The sequence below is a fragment of the Maniola jurtina genome, chromosome 22 (assembly GCF_905333055.1).
Source record: "Maniola jurtina chromosome 22, ilManJurt1.1, whole genome shotgun sequence".
Taxonomy (NCBI): domain Eukaryota; kingdom Metazoa; phylum Arthropoda; class Insecta; order Lepidoptera; family Nymphalidae; genus Maniola; species Maniola jurtina.
Window position 1 is genome coordinate 7,191,725 of NC_060050.1, and position 13,476 is coordinate 7,205,200.

The window sequence follows — 13,476 nt, forward strand, 5'->3', positions numbered from 1 at the left end:
CAAGAATGAATACTATAAATCACAAGCTATTGTAACTTAACTAATCTGTGGCAAATTCTGTTGATCTGTGGTCCATCCCTAAATGACCCCTATATAACGTCCCCAAACACAAACATTATTTTGGCAGATCAACATGCTCGCGACAAAAAGCACTGGCCTCTAGCAAGCTTGGATGGGGTGTTTGCGTTACATATAACTAACTACAGACCGTTCACTGTAACTTTTCCCTTGTCGTTATGTTGGCACCACTGCTCATTTGCTTTATTCCTTTGATCTTAGGGTTGATTATTGTGTGAACTGCAATAGTACCAACATGATTGCAAGGGACAAGTTAGAGTGAACGGTCTGTACATGGGATTCATTGGATTTGTGGTGATGTGGTGATACTATAAAATTATAAAATCTGTAAATTATTCCACCCTCATTTGTAAATAAAGAATATTATTGTATTGTATTGAATTGTATTGATTATTCAAAGGGTGAACCAACAAATTTCTTAAAGGCCGGCAACGCATTGGTGGTTCATGTGATGCTGCGGGCTGCCGGTTACATATTTATGGCCGGGTGGTGGTAATCACTTAACATCAGGTGGTGCACCTGCTCATTATTTTTATTTAAAAAAACCGGCAATGATATCGTAGGTAGAGGCGGAATCAGAAGAAACATGTGTTATAGGGTAGGTCTAAGGAAAATAAAACTAAACACATTATTCACAATATTTATCCGTTCAAAAATAATAGTATAGGTGGCAAGCATGGGCAAACACCACAGAATGCTGTGTTTGGCTTGCCCGTTCTCGCTGCAAGCATGTGGCGCCGCCTTCCTGTCAGTTGTGAACTTTACTTTAGCCTCTATGGTGATAATATGGTTTGCATAGACCATAGAGTAAAATAATCTATAGATCGTTGTGAATTTAAGATCCTGCAATAGCGTCAAATTTTGCTGTTTATATTTTCTAGAATCCTCGTAAAACTCTCAAGTATTTACAGTTTTTAAACAATGGAGGTGAAGGAGTGTAATGATTTAACTGAAGAAGTAAGTGAAAATTGAATTACAACTTTTCATCAGAAAGTCATCGATTGTTATTATAAACGACATGGCGTGTTTCAGAATCAATTCATTGTAGACGATGTGAGCAAAATTATTAAAGAGGCGATCGAAAATTCCATAGGAGGGACTGCATATCAGCACAATAAAGTTAATCAATGGACTTCGGCTGTCGTGGAATCCTGTTTAAGTCAGCTGACAAAGTTGCAAAAACCTTACAAATACATTGGTAAGTAAAAGGAAAACAACCGGTACCTATGGTTACCAAACTTCCATCAAAATCGGCTGATACTAGTACCCATTAGGAAAAGTTTCTCAGTTACCTACTGAAAGCTTCCTATTAAAACAACATTTTAACAATATACCTGTCCACCTGAGATAAATACTGCGGAAGAGTAGTCATGCATGAAATATAGATTACTCCATTTTATACTATAGATCTGGTAGTGACTTTGGCTCCACTATAGAATGAGTCACAATCAATTTGATTTAAATGGAATGGAGGTATGGGTGGTGGTCCTGAAACCCTGGTTAAAATTTCACAGCAAAGCAATATATATTGTTTTTCAAAATTGATCCAGTGGCCCTGCACTTTCACCATTCTAACGCCAACACCTTTTGGAACTATGTGCTGCCCATTTCCCCTCAGCTTCTCAACATCTGAGCTGTTGCTTACTCTGGTTCTCCTATGGATCTCTTCATTTTTGATTTTGATCATGTAGAGAAACTTCAATGTTTATGTTTTATTACAGTGACGTGCACTATAATGCAGAAGAATGGCGCTGGTCTACATACAGCTTCCTCCTGCTTCTGGGACAACAACACTGACGGCTCCTGCACAGTGCGCTGGGAGAACAAAACCATGTACTGCATCGTCTCCGTCTTCGGCCTTGGCATATAAGACATACTTAACTATCTCAATTTATTCCTTCCTTCCATTTAAACATTGTCTATGCGCCCTACATAAATTATAAAGTTTTTAACATTACAGCTTTTGCTTGTAAAATACAAGTTTTATGTTATAATCATAAATAAATAAAAATTAGAGTTTTTATTTCATAATAGCTTGTATTGATAAAATAAATGCAGTAGTATTATATTTCTATAGTGTATTTTAAACCATGATAATAAAATATGAAGTTGCACTTTAATTGAGATGAAAAAAAATATTTGTTATTAACTGTTCAAAAACACTCAGTTTAAGTTGACTGTGTATACAGATAAAATTGAAAAATCTTATTTTATCAATCGAAATTAAGTATAATAGTCATTACTTAATTTTAAGTATGTAGGATGTATTTTCGTACACAATAAACATAATTATGAAACCCTGTTGTGTCTTTGTTTTTTCTGATACCTTTGATCTATTTGTACTAATATTATAAAGAGGAAAGATTTGTTTGTAATCAATAAACTCTGAAACTATTGAACCAATTTTAATAATTCTTTCACCATTCGAAATCTTTATCCAGAAATAACTTGGACTATAAATTGCATTTGTACCATGCTCAAAAACTAGTACATATACTAGTAAATGAGATTGAAATGTCCATGTTTCGAAATAATTATCTTAATGATTATTTAAACTGCAATAAAATGAGCCCTATATCCAGCAGTGGACGTCTATCGGTTATTGATGATGATAATGGATTACTGAATCACACGATTTTTAAATACTTAGTCGCGGGCATCAACTACATAACTATGGGAGAGCTGACAAATGGTGCCTTTTGGATCGACTTTTCTAAAAACTTGCTCTTTGTAGGAGGCTGAATCACAGCACTAAAGCGTTTTACGATAAGTTTTTTATAATTTAATTCCTACAGTGTATTAAGGTTTATAGGTACGTTTATCCTAGTCAGTGTACAATAGCACAGTTCAACAATACACGGACGCATTAACGACGTATTTAAAAATCGCGGGGCGTAAGCGCGGCGCGATGTATTTATGTCACGTGACCGTCATCGATCCAATGGTTAAGCGCGTCTCGGGTCCATTCAACTCTGTTTCGGGCAGTGCCGGGAAGGGACACTTCACAACACCGATTCTATTCATACATAGGAAATATTTATACATTTCTATCTCACTCACTCGTATTGAGAAATAATTAAATGAATGGTGAACGAGCGAAATAGGAACACGTTCGAGTGGAAATTATTATGGGCCAGGCCAGGCCAGTCGCCGTGTAGTTGCCATGTAGATTTTTTTAGTGTGGGTGTTTTGTCTCGATTTGTCAAACGCTGCAATGCAATGATTATAATTTTCAAGTGGACATAAAATTGGTGCAGAACGTTATTTACTTATTCTAATCGTGGAATTTCTCGGTGCAAGTGTAAATATTTCTTATTCTTTGTGACGGTGAACGATTAATGTGCAGTGAAGGCAGATAATAAATTGGTGGGGGGCTTCCGAAATACTACGACAGCAGGATAGTAACAACGTTTTACAACTTTAGAGGTGTTCGGATTGCTCATAAAATTTCTCATCTCGGTGCGGGCGAGGCGGACATCCATTTTGTTTTATTATGTGGTTTAATTGTTTACAATGTGCGTCGTGCTCGCGACAATGGAAAGCGACGGTGAGTTGATTCGAGGGAGTAGCACCAGTAGAACATAGCGAGACGTTGTGCGCATGTAGGCCGCACACGACAATAATCTTGCATCAGTGAATAAGTAATGGTATTCGATTTTGTGCATCGTGTGGCGCAGTCGTGGTTTACAGTCCGCTGTACGCAGGGCCAGGGCGACGGTATCACGGCACGCTGCTTATATCATTAGTCATAGTGTTGAGCCGCGAGGTGCTAAAGCCAACTCGACGTATTCGCGTCGAGACTTGAGTGCGGGCCGGGCAAAATTGATTTCGACTAGAATCTAAGCATGCGCCTACAGTATGCAACCTGCCGTACGTCGCTCGCGGCCAGTCGCCATATCGCGCTTATCAGCTGATTACACTAACTACAAAATGCACTGGCAGCCTTGCTACATGAAATGTTTATAAATAATCATGCACTTGCTATGGAGTTGGTGATGCCCCTGTACTGTAAGTGCAATACTTTCTTTCTGCAGCTCTTTGTTATTGTGCTGATAGATAGACCATGCACACATAGGAACCATATTATTCTTTACTATGAATAAAATAGCTCTACTATGTTCATTTGTAGCTATAAACAAACAATTTGATTCACTAGTTATTATCACAGTTTTTTTTTACAATATATATTTGTACATATTATTTACCTACAAGGAAGGATAATTGTAAGGCTATTGTGATTAATGTTATGCATAGATATTAAAATATTTCTATCATATTTATTTACTTAATAATAAAATTGTAAATCATATCTACCTACATTCATACATCTACTATACTCACATTCTACGGCTTAACCCTCTAGGTCTAGAAATTTGGAGTTTTTCATACCCCCAAAAAGAAAGAGGAAGTATTTTAAGAAATTCACAATTCAACAGGATCTTTGAAAACCTAAATCAACACACAAAGTTGCAGGGAAAAATTAGCCTATACCTATCCTTTTCTTTGTCCTTACTCAGGGGCCTTTATTGTAAAGCCCCTTGAATTCAATATAGCTATACTACCTACTAGGTAATATTCTAAAGAAAGAGTGTGAATTTTGTGAGTTTGTGCATATGTGGATTGAGGGTAATCTCCAAAATCACTGCACAGTATTTGAAAAATCGTTTACCATTTGAAAGAAAATTATTCCAGAGGGACGTAGGCTATATATTAATAAGTATAATATATTTATAGTCAGAACCCGGATGAAGTCAGAGCGGCCCGCTAGTACAGTGGCTGCAACACATTACTTACTTCTGAAACTTTTCTTGAACTTGTACAGCTTTCACTTAATATTTTTCAGGTTACTTTTAACCTAGACTTCACCATTATAGGATTCTCATTTTCCTTTGGACTGAAAAAAATTCAAAATTCAAAATATTTTTATTCAATTAGACTTTTACAAGTTCTTTTGAATCATCAAAAGCATCAACCACTGGTTCGGAATGCCTTTCCTACCGAGAAGAACCAGCAAGAAACTCGGCGGTTGCTCTTTTCAAAGATTTAATATACAATATTATGCCATGTAAAATATTATATCCTTATGGGACTTTCCATCTCTGTTCTAGGTACCAACTTATTTATAACCCTACTAGATGCCTGTTACTTTATCCTTATGGATTTAAGTTTTTAAAAATTCTATGGTAAAACCTTGACTTTCTGGGATTCTTATCCTAAATGAATTTGGGTGAGGACCCAATTTTAATTATTACAGTAAAGCCATGGTCAGACACGAATACGAAGACCTCGATGCGTAACAGCGTCGGCAGCGACTCCAAAGCGGCTCCTTAAGAGTGCTCTCCATAGTCATTTCAAGTCGAGCGTAAGAGCATGCTATTGCAATAAACATTAAAGGGATGAGATATACACAAGAGCGAGATGCGTGATGTGTGAACTACGCGATTCAATGTTTAGTATTACATTGATTGTTTGCAAATTAATTAATATGTCTCGTTATTAGACTACTTGATTTGCGTGCAATATACGCTTGTAAATACCTGCCATGCTGTTCCAGTCACGCGTCACTGTGCGTTGTGTCTGACCAGGACTTTATCAGAAAATTTCTTCTAAAACAGCCAATATAACCAGTTATTACAATTGCTACATAGCTATTATGTTCTCAGTTTCTCACTGTACCTACCATTCGTCCGGAAATGATTTAACTTCTAAGAATGCTCTTTAGCATTATAATTATTGTGAGGTGGTATTTTTTACGCACGACAACTTGCGTCATTCTACACGTTAGCTCCGAGATAGGCTAGGCAAAAACCACATCTTAATTTAGTCCATTTTAAAAATAGTTTTTAGTTAAGTACCATCAATTTTCCTCTAATTTATTTATTTTTGACAATGCAATGTATAGTTATTAGTTATATAATAATGCAAGAATCCTGCCTCTTACACTGGTTATACACGATCAAGTTTATCTTCAAGTTTGCAGCTGATTTCAAGAGGGGCGTCCAGTAAACTTGCTATCAGTGTGCTCTGACAAGTCGACTTGTCATGCACACTGATAGCCATACACCGTCAAGTTTACCGCGTCAAGTTTACTGGACGGTAAACTTGACGGTAAACTTGATCGTGTATGGCCAGCGTGATATTTTTTTTTTTCTTAAAAAGAATATGAGCCAAGTTTATCATGCTGACTAATACTCGCCCTTCCCCTCTAACTAAGCGTAAAGCTTGTGCTAGGGGTAGGTACGACAATAGTGCAACGGATGGGGTTTGAACCGGCAACCTTTCGGATTTCAGTCCGCTCCTTTGACCGTTGAGCTATAGAGGCTTAAATATTTTACCTTGCTTATCCAGTGCCCTATTTAAGTACTTATAATAATTGTGTAAATAATTTATTTACCCAGGCAGTAGGTACCTTTTTCACAATTTTCACGAGTCTATTTTTTCAGGTTCCAAGTTAAGTATAATGTTTAGTTATTCAATTTTAAATAGATCTTAAAAACGATGGCACAAAATACTGAACACTGTTTAATTTATCAGGGAGTGATTTCATTTCTAGGAATCTCTCACATTGTTCATCTATAGAAATTTTTCATGTAGGTACAGACTACACATACTAACATGCGTCATTTCTTTAAATATTACTTACCTAGGTATTCTACATTTTACTGTGTAGAGGTAGGTTTAAAGCTAGCTCAGAAGAATTCTTATCAACAAACAAATTCATCTAATGATAATTTATAGGATTAGCGCAACTTGTTCGCGTTTACCAAATATTTAAATTAGAGATAGGTAAAAACTACATTACGCTATAACATGGCTAGGGCTCCGGAATTCCGGTTTTGGTATAACTCCGGAGTTTCGAAGGATGACAAGTTCATTAGTAAATCCGTAGTTATCGAACTCTAAAAACCAGAATATTATACTTACATAGGTAGGTACTTAATCGAATGTCTGGTCCGATTTTTCAATAAATAATTTACTCCATAATAGCCACCTACTTAGTTGAAGAAAGTGCAGTGGTTCATTCTGCAAAATATGTACTTCTCGTCAAAATGCTGTCTTGTTTGACCTAACAGATGACGAAGAAATGGAGAAGAAAGGGACCTTGGGCGGTGCTCTACAATGCACTGATCAGTTTTATTTTAAAACTAGCTGATGCTCGCAGCTTCGCCCGCGTGGATTTAGGTTTCTAAAAATCCCGTGGGAACTTTTGATTTCCCAGAACAAAGTAGCCTATCCGTAATAGCCCGTCCCTGGGATGCAACGTGTTTCTGTACCACGAAAAAATATGTAAACGGATCCGTTTTAAATCCGAATCCGACAATGTCTAAGTCCCATCAGTTTTGGTGGTCAGGTCCCCTGCAGCATCAGGGTTGAGGAGTTGGAATCCAAATTTTTTATGATGAAACAATGTTGCAAAGTTCCTTTATCGATTAAGAAAAAAATACGCAAATCCGTTCAGAAATCACGGAGATTTCAGTGTGCATAGGTAGAAAAACACAACTCCCTTTTTGAAAGTCGGTTAAAAAAGTAGCCTATGTTACTCCCTGGTCAATCCTCTACTTGTTTAAGAGAATCCCATTAAAATCGGTTCAGTCGTTCCGAAGATTAGCCCGTTAAAATTTTAAAAACGTGTGATTCAGTTGTGGTATCGTTCAAATAACCATATGAGCTTAATATGAGGTAGTTCATTTTGAAATTACAGACAGACACTCTAATTTTATTTATTAGTATACATTTTAACTATTCAGTTGCATAATCATTGATCAGTGATCACATCAGCTCACTAATTGTACAGTTATTGTTCTGCTGTGCCGTTGTAAGAGCTTAGTGGCGTAGTGCTTTAACGGTGATTCGTATTGTCTGATGTAGCAATTAGCATTTTTCTCAAGCCCTTGAGACTCCTAACAGTACTTACATAATAAGTAATCTATACTTCTATACTAATATTATTAAGAGGAAAAGTTTGTTTTCTTGTTAACAGGGCTCTCTCCGTCACTTACTCCATACGTAGTTCCAATTTCATTTGAATATTAAGCAACCAAAGTCCATGAAATTTTGCAGACATATTCAAGAAACTAATATCTGTGCCTGTGGTGTTTTAGATTTTTCTAAAAATATGTAGTTTTAAAATTACTGAGGCTCAAAGATTTGTATGTGAATTTTTAAGACCGCGTAACTTTGAAACCGAATATTTTAACAGAAATCTGCAAAACCACAGGCATAGACATTAGTTTCTAGAATATGTCTGCAAAATTTCATGGACTTTGTTTGTTTAATATTCAAATGAAATTGGAACTACGTTTGTATGGAGCGAGTGACGGAGAGACCCCTCTTAATCTCTGGAACTACTGAACTGATTTTGAAAGTTCTTTCACCAGTAGAAAAGTACATTATTCCTGAGTAGATGTGCGTTACTAAATCAGTCAGTCAGTCATGTCTTCTTTTTAAAATATTTAGATAAACGATTTAGGTGACTACCTTACCTACCTATTCAATTAATTTGTGTTGTTGCATGGTTGCCGCAAGCCATGCGAACCATGTTGAGTCAAATTATGGATACCATATTATGTTGAACGTTTCGGGTTTCCCGGATTTGAGCATCGTTGTAAGTTGTAAGACTTCGTGTACTTTAGTCGACCGTTCATTCAAGCTTTGTGTTTTTCGGTCAATAACTTCAAATCAATGAGGATTTCAGCATGACATCATTTAGGTTAAAATACCTTCAAGGCTTGGGTCTATTTAATATTATATGTTTTCATGTATAGGAGCCCGCTAAAAGAAAATTTAATTGAATTTCTAATTCGATATTTGGTTTTGGGTCATCGTTCTACACCAAATACCAAAATTTCAAGTTTGTAACATACTCGTATTTCGTCTAAATACCTGTGACACGCGGACAGACAGACAGCAGAGTGACATTAATTGGGCTCCGTTTTTACTTCTTTAGTACTGAACCCTAAAAATACAAAGGTGCTTATCCCACACTTCCCAGCACAAACTGTAATAAAAGTTAAAAAACGATAAATATACCTACCTGTTAACTTTTGCCTCCGCCGTTCGTAAAAACGCGAACCAATATTTAGATGCGTTTGTTATCTCGTAAATAATCCTTCACCCATGACTAAGTGAGGATTTATAAACAAGCTAGCACATTATCAAGGCCTTTTCGACTTGCTCTATAATGTGTAGACTAACCATGTATAATTGTGTGGTCAGGTCTTCCCACTTCAATTAGGTTTTGAGTCGGTGCCCGCTGGTTCATGTTCTGTTGCCCGAAATATTTTCAAAGTTTCAAATTCAAGTTTGTCATACCTACTTCGTACTTAGGTTAAATTTAAAGTCCTACTTAAGTAACTACCTATCAAAATTTTGAATGCAGCCAGGCTTTTCTTTTTATGAGAATTGCAAATCAACCATTTTTAACCCCCGACCCAAAAAGAGGGGGTGTTATAAGTTTGACGTGTTTATCTGTGGGATCGTAGCTCCTTAACGAATGAACCGATTTTAATTTAGTTTTTTTTTTGTTTGAAAGGTGGCTTGATCGAGTGTTCTTAGCTATAATCGAATAAAATCGGTTCAGCCGTTTGAAAGTTATCAGCTCTTTTCTAGTTTTCTTATACTTAGAGGTTTTTGTGTAGGGGGTTTTTGAATATTAAGTTATACTTACTCTTTCTGTTCCTGTTCTATGAAATTATTTTGCCTTTTTCTATAAACTCAAGTTCTATAAAATCTATTTGAACAAAGACGGATTTACATTATGTCGCTGTATTTGAATAAATAGGTAATTTTCATAACGGCTGGCATTCTATGGTTTTCATCTTGTCTTGATTTGATCTTAAAGATGATGGTTAGCTTACACTGTCCATGGACATGTCGGAACTTGCCTCAGCTCGCAAGTTCTGCGAACTACCAATCTAACTAGGCGATTCCATTGTGAAATAGGTGTTACGTCGGTCAATCCTAAGCGTTTATCTGTATCACGGTCTGTATTGATAACAATTTATTTCAAACTTGCATCATTATTATACTTTTGTGTTTTATCAAGTCGTGTCCTTTTTTCGATGAGAAACAAACTGAAACAAAGAAGGATTCCGTTTTTCATGTAAGTCAGTGATTAAATCACAGGTTCGGAAAGTAGATTAGATACCTAGTTAGTTACCTCCCTCACTGACATAGGAAAAAATAATTCAACTCTTGTGCATGTACATGTACCTATGCTTGCAGTTATTATTCCACCAACCACTGTTACTCTTGAATGTTGAAGGATCAGCAAAAATATCAGTAGAATCTGCATTCCAGATCGGTGCAGTGGCCAGTGGTAGAGTCATAGACGTAGAGACGACAGCTAGTAAGTAATTGCGCTACATGAAATAAATGTTAGATTTTTTGAATACAAGTAATCTAGGTTTACTTACATTTAGAAAGTAAATAAAATTAAGTTCTTAATGTGAGACGATTTTTAGAAAGCTACATACCTAATCTGTTTACAGGTTTAAGCTCGATTATTTCTCACCTAAAACTTTTATTACCTACTAGGTACTAGTTAAATTAAGGTGAAAAACACTTATCTGGGAGAAAAGGCAATTGAATTGATGACTTCTGTATTTGTATATATTTCTATATTCATATGGTCTATGCTGGGTTTTTATTCTAAGGGTCTATGCATGTACACTTACCTCGCTAGTTACCTATGTAACAGTATTAATGCAACCGTTTTAAATACTGGGAATGTTGATCAATTTAATGAGTATTGTAGTTAACTAGTTGTATCTTGAAACGTCCTTCATTAGACAGGTGAAACATTGTAAAGAATAGCTGCTTTTAAATAGTCATAACGGATTCCTTTCTAGAAATAGCACGTGTAATTCTGTATCGATTAGATTACCATTAGACATACAAGAAAGCTCCAGTCTCAGCCGCCCCTTTTCGAAAAAAGTTGCAAAAAACCACAAAGAACGGTCCCACCCTTTCGTTGCTAAGCAAGAGCGTACGCTTCGTTTTCGTGTTTCATAAAAATAAATTGCTAGAGCTACCTGTAGTTACTAGCTCGTAGAAGTCAACGCTCACGCACATGTCATTCAAAATAATCACACCTTTTGTGGTGTTCTAACGTTTTTGTTACGCGGTGTTTTGTATGGGTTTAAAATGTCGGAGATTCTTTTGTGTTCGTCATGTTTACTGGCAATTTTAATGGATTTCAATATTATACTAATGCGATAATCTATCCGTCGCAGATTCAAATAACACGATAATACAAATAAGTAGGTAGGTCCATTCATGAAGTTTTTAGGGTTCCGTACCTCAAAAGGAAAAACAGAACCCTTATAGGATCACTTTGTTGTCTGTCTGTCTGTCCGTCGTGTCTGTCAAGAAACCTGTAGGGTACTTCCCGTTGACCTAGAATCATGAAATTTGGTAGGTAGGTAGGTCTTATAGCACAAATACAGGAATAAACCTGAAAACCGCGAATTTGTGGTTACATCATTAAAAAAAAATTAAAATGTGTTTCAATTTTCAAAATAAGATAATCATACCAAGTGGGGTATCATATGAAAGGGCTTTACCTGTACATCCTAAAACAGATTTTTATTTATGTTTATGTATAACCGTTTTTGATTTGTCGTGCAAAATGTGGGAAAAATACCCGAGTACGGAACCCTCAGTGCGCGAGTCCGACTCTCACTTGGCCGGTTTTTTTATATAAAAGTGCATTAGTTTTCTTTCAATTTTAAACATCAACTTCACAGATTAATTAACATCTCCCATCTGTGAATTATGTTTTGTTTAAGTAGTACAGAAGCCTTATTATGGATTGGGCAAATAGCAGATTTTATTCAAGTCTTTATTGTTTTATTTCTTATTCTCATTCTGCAGCAGCGACGTTTAAAAGATGGCCAATCCGTCGCTTAACAGATTTACAAGATAAATTTTATACTTCCCATAAGGAGGTTCATTAAGAAATAAGTGTCTTCATCTTCACTTACTCACAATTTCGTCATCCATAGCAATTTTATATACGAAAGTGTGTCTACGTCTTTTATTTATTTATTTTTATTTATTTATTTTTCGGATCAACAAACGGTAGCACGCAGTGCTTGGAAAAAAAACAGTAATAATATAAATATAGTAATAATATACGCGCTACCCACTACGTCAACCACATATTATTAATTATACTTTACTACATAGTTACATCTATAAATTAATATTAGTCTTCACAGCTCATTCGTTGAATTGATCTTAACGAAAGGTACAGAGATACCCGGCCTGTAGGCGGGCATAGGCTACTTTATATCCCGGAAAATCAAAGAGTTTTCCACGAGATTTTTGAAAACCGGAATCTATGTGGACCAAGATCGCATCATCTAGTTAATTATGTGGCCAAGAATGTCATTCTTGTTTCAAAGGGCCATCCTCTTATCCCAGGTTATTGATCCAGACTAAATCTATTTCGAATTAAACCAAAATAGCTAACTCACATCTAAGAGTTAGTACTGGAAATTTTTCATACATATTTAAATAGCGGGACTGATGTTTTGTATTTTGATGTGAACACTGAGTTAGCTAAGTATTTTACGTTTGTAAATTCGTGCCTGATAAGCGTCATTCAGAAAGGTGCCAAATTGTTTTGATAAGATTTTATTATATGGATAGCATCGTTTGATATGACTAAGAAGTACGTAGGTACAGTGTGATTAGATGACGCCAATAATTCTTATGTATCTACAATGCAAAGCTAAGTAGTAGGTACCTACCTACCTACAAGTAAGACAAGTGTCATAGGTACGTAATATGGATACTCTATCTGTTTACTTTCAGACTAACCTAAATCGGCTTTAGGGTTTATTGCCTCGTCTTGACATTTCCACTCGAAAATGATATTAAAAACTCATTCACCTGCCTATTCTTACATTTTATTTTTATTTATTTTATTTTTTTATTTGTACCAAAACGTCGTAACAATAAAGGAAAAAGTAAACAGGGAAGCATTTATTTATCTCTAAGTATTTAAAGAGATCTCTAATACCAGTGACCCTTGGTGAGAGTTTGTAATGAGAGTAGAATAGGTTCAACAAAGTAGAATAGATTCATACACTCATATTAGGTTTACATAGATATATATGTATATCTTGTTATGCCAGATATAATAGATATATCTAGATATATTCCTAGTGAAGTCTATCATTTCTATAGCAGCATAATTGGCACAGTATGAAATAAAGTTATATGAATTTAAATAAGTTATTTTTGCTGTACCTTAATCTCACGTAAATGGTAGGTAACCATTTAGATAATGACGTAAAAACAAACCTGAAACTGCTAATTACTGAATTATACGTTTCTATATTTAGTTTTTCCATATACAATAATATAATATGAAGAAAGTATGTTTTGAAA

The 13,476-nt window shown here is 35.6% G+C and overlaps 2 protein-coding genes across 8 annotated transcripts in view; both read left to right on the forward strand.

Annotated features, from left to right (window-relative positions):
• Positions 1-874: 874 nt before the first annotated feature.
• Positions 875-2,384, forward strand: LOC123876745 (dynein light chain Tctex-type). The gene is made up of 3 exons (XM_045923091.1): positions 875-1,035; positions 1,111-1,276; positions 1,800-2,384. The coding sequence occupies exons 1-3, from the start codon at positions 1,000-1,002 to the stop codon at positions 1,946-1,948; spliced, it is 351 nt and encodes a 116-aa protein (XP_045779047.1). The 5' UTR covers positions 875-999; the 3' UTR covers positions 1,949-2,384.
• Positions 2,385-3,050: 666 nt separating this feature from the next.
• LOC123876726 (putative transcription factor capicua) overlaps positions 3,051-13,476 on the forward strand; it is a 42,102-nt gene continuing 31,676 nt past the window's right edge. For 3 of the 7 annotated variants that reach the window (XM_045923040.1, XM_045923045.1, XM_045923046.1), the window contains exon 1: positions 3,054-3,625. The gene's annotated coding sequence lies outside the window, so the exon portion shown is untranslated. Of the gene's footprint in view, positions 3,626-13,476 lie in introns of all 7 variants that reach the window. The other 4 variants (XM_045923039.1, XM_045923043.1, XM_045923042.1 and 1 more) reach the window with 3 other exon arrangements.